Genomic DNA, 818 nt, shown 5'->3' with positions numbered 1-818 from the left:
TAGCACAGTGCAGATAAGTAATGATACTGATTAGAGACTGTATCAGAGCCTTCTCACAGAGAGAAGATAAAGAAATTACAGAACTCTGTAAACTTAACTTAGCAGTATTCTGAGCAGAGCTCAGATGTACTGCAGAAGGAAAACTACAGATTGAGCTTCTCAGAGTCACTGTCTCTGAAATCAAGCTCTTCTCAGGTTTCTCTCTGAATGATTACACAGAGTCATATACTATCATGTTGACTGAGAAGGAGGATGGTGTTGCAATGATGATGAGAAGAACAGGAGAAGGACTGAACACAGATAAACTGACTGACAGAAGAGATGACATCTCACTGCAAGGCACAGCAACTACCACCACAGCTGTAAGAGAAGCAGGAGAAGATGTGGCAATGAAAGTGATACTCCCGCGGCTCATTGACATCACTGCCTCTGCCTTCAACCTGACTTTCTTGGCAGTTACAGAGACCACAGCCGCATCATGAAGATGTTTACTCACTAGAAAATGTCAGAATAAGCTCCTTATTGTCTCTCAAGAATGATGCTCTCATGCACTCACTATTGCAGATAAGAGAGGGGGAGAAAAATGTATTATGAGAGAGAAGATCTTTTTGAAAAAAATCTATCACTACTGTTAGCTTTGTCTCTAAAAGCACACCTCTTTTACAGGGAATTTTATACATAGAATGAAATATGATAAGAGATCTATAAGTCACTTATAACTATATTTTTCACATCTTAAATTATATATAAGGAACTCATTTATCATATATTTTATTTAATGAGGATGAGAAAAGAAGATCTATATAGTCAGCAGAAAA

General features: G+C 37.7%; 1 protein-coding gene across 1 annotated transcript; it reads left to right on the top strand.

Moving 5' to 3' along the window:
* Positions 1 to 233: 233 nt before the first annotated feature.
* BDBG_17561 (uncharacterized protein) lies at positions 234 to 482 on the top strand (the record flags this gene model as incomplete). The annotated part of the gene is made up of 1 exon (XM_031725251.1): positions 234 to 482. The coding sequence occupies one exon, from the start codon at positions 234 to 236 to the stop codon at positions 480 to 482; it is 249 nt and encodes an 82-aa protein (XP_031580006.1).
* Between the last annotated feature and the right edge of the window lie 336 nt (positions 483 to 818).

Source organism: Blastomyces gilchristii, assembly GCF_000003855.2.
Source record: "Blastomyces gilchristii SLH14081 genomic scaffold supercont1.17, whole genome shotgun sequence".
NCBI lineage: Eukaryota > Fungi > Ascomycota > Eurotiomycetes > Onygenales > Ajellomycetaceae > Blastomyces > Blastomyces gilchristii.
This window is presented reverse-complemented; position numbering and strand designations above follow the sequence as displayed.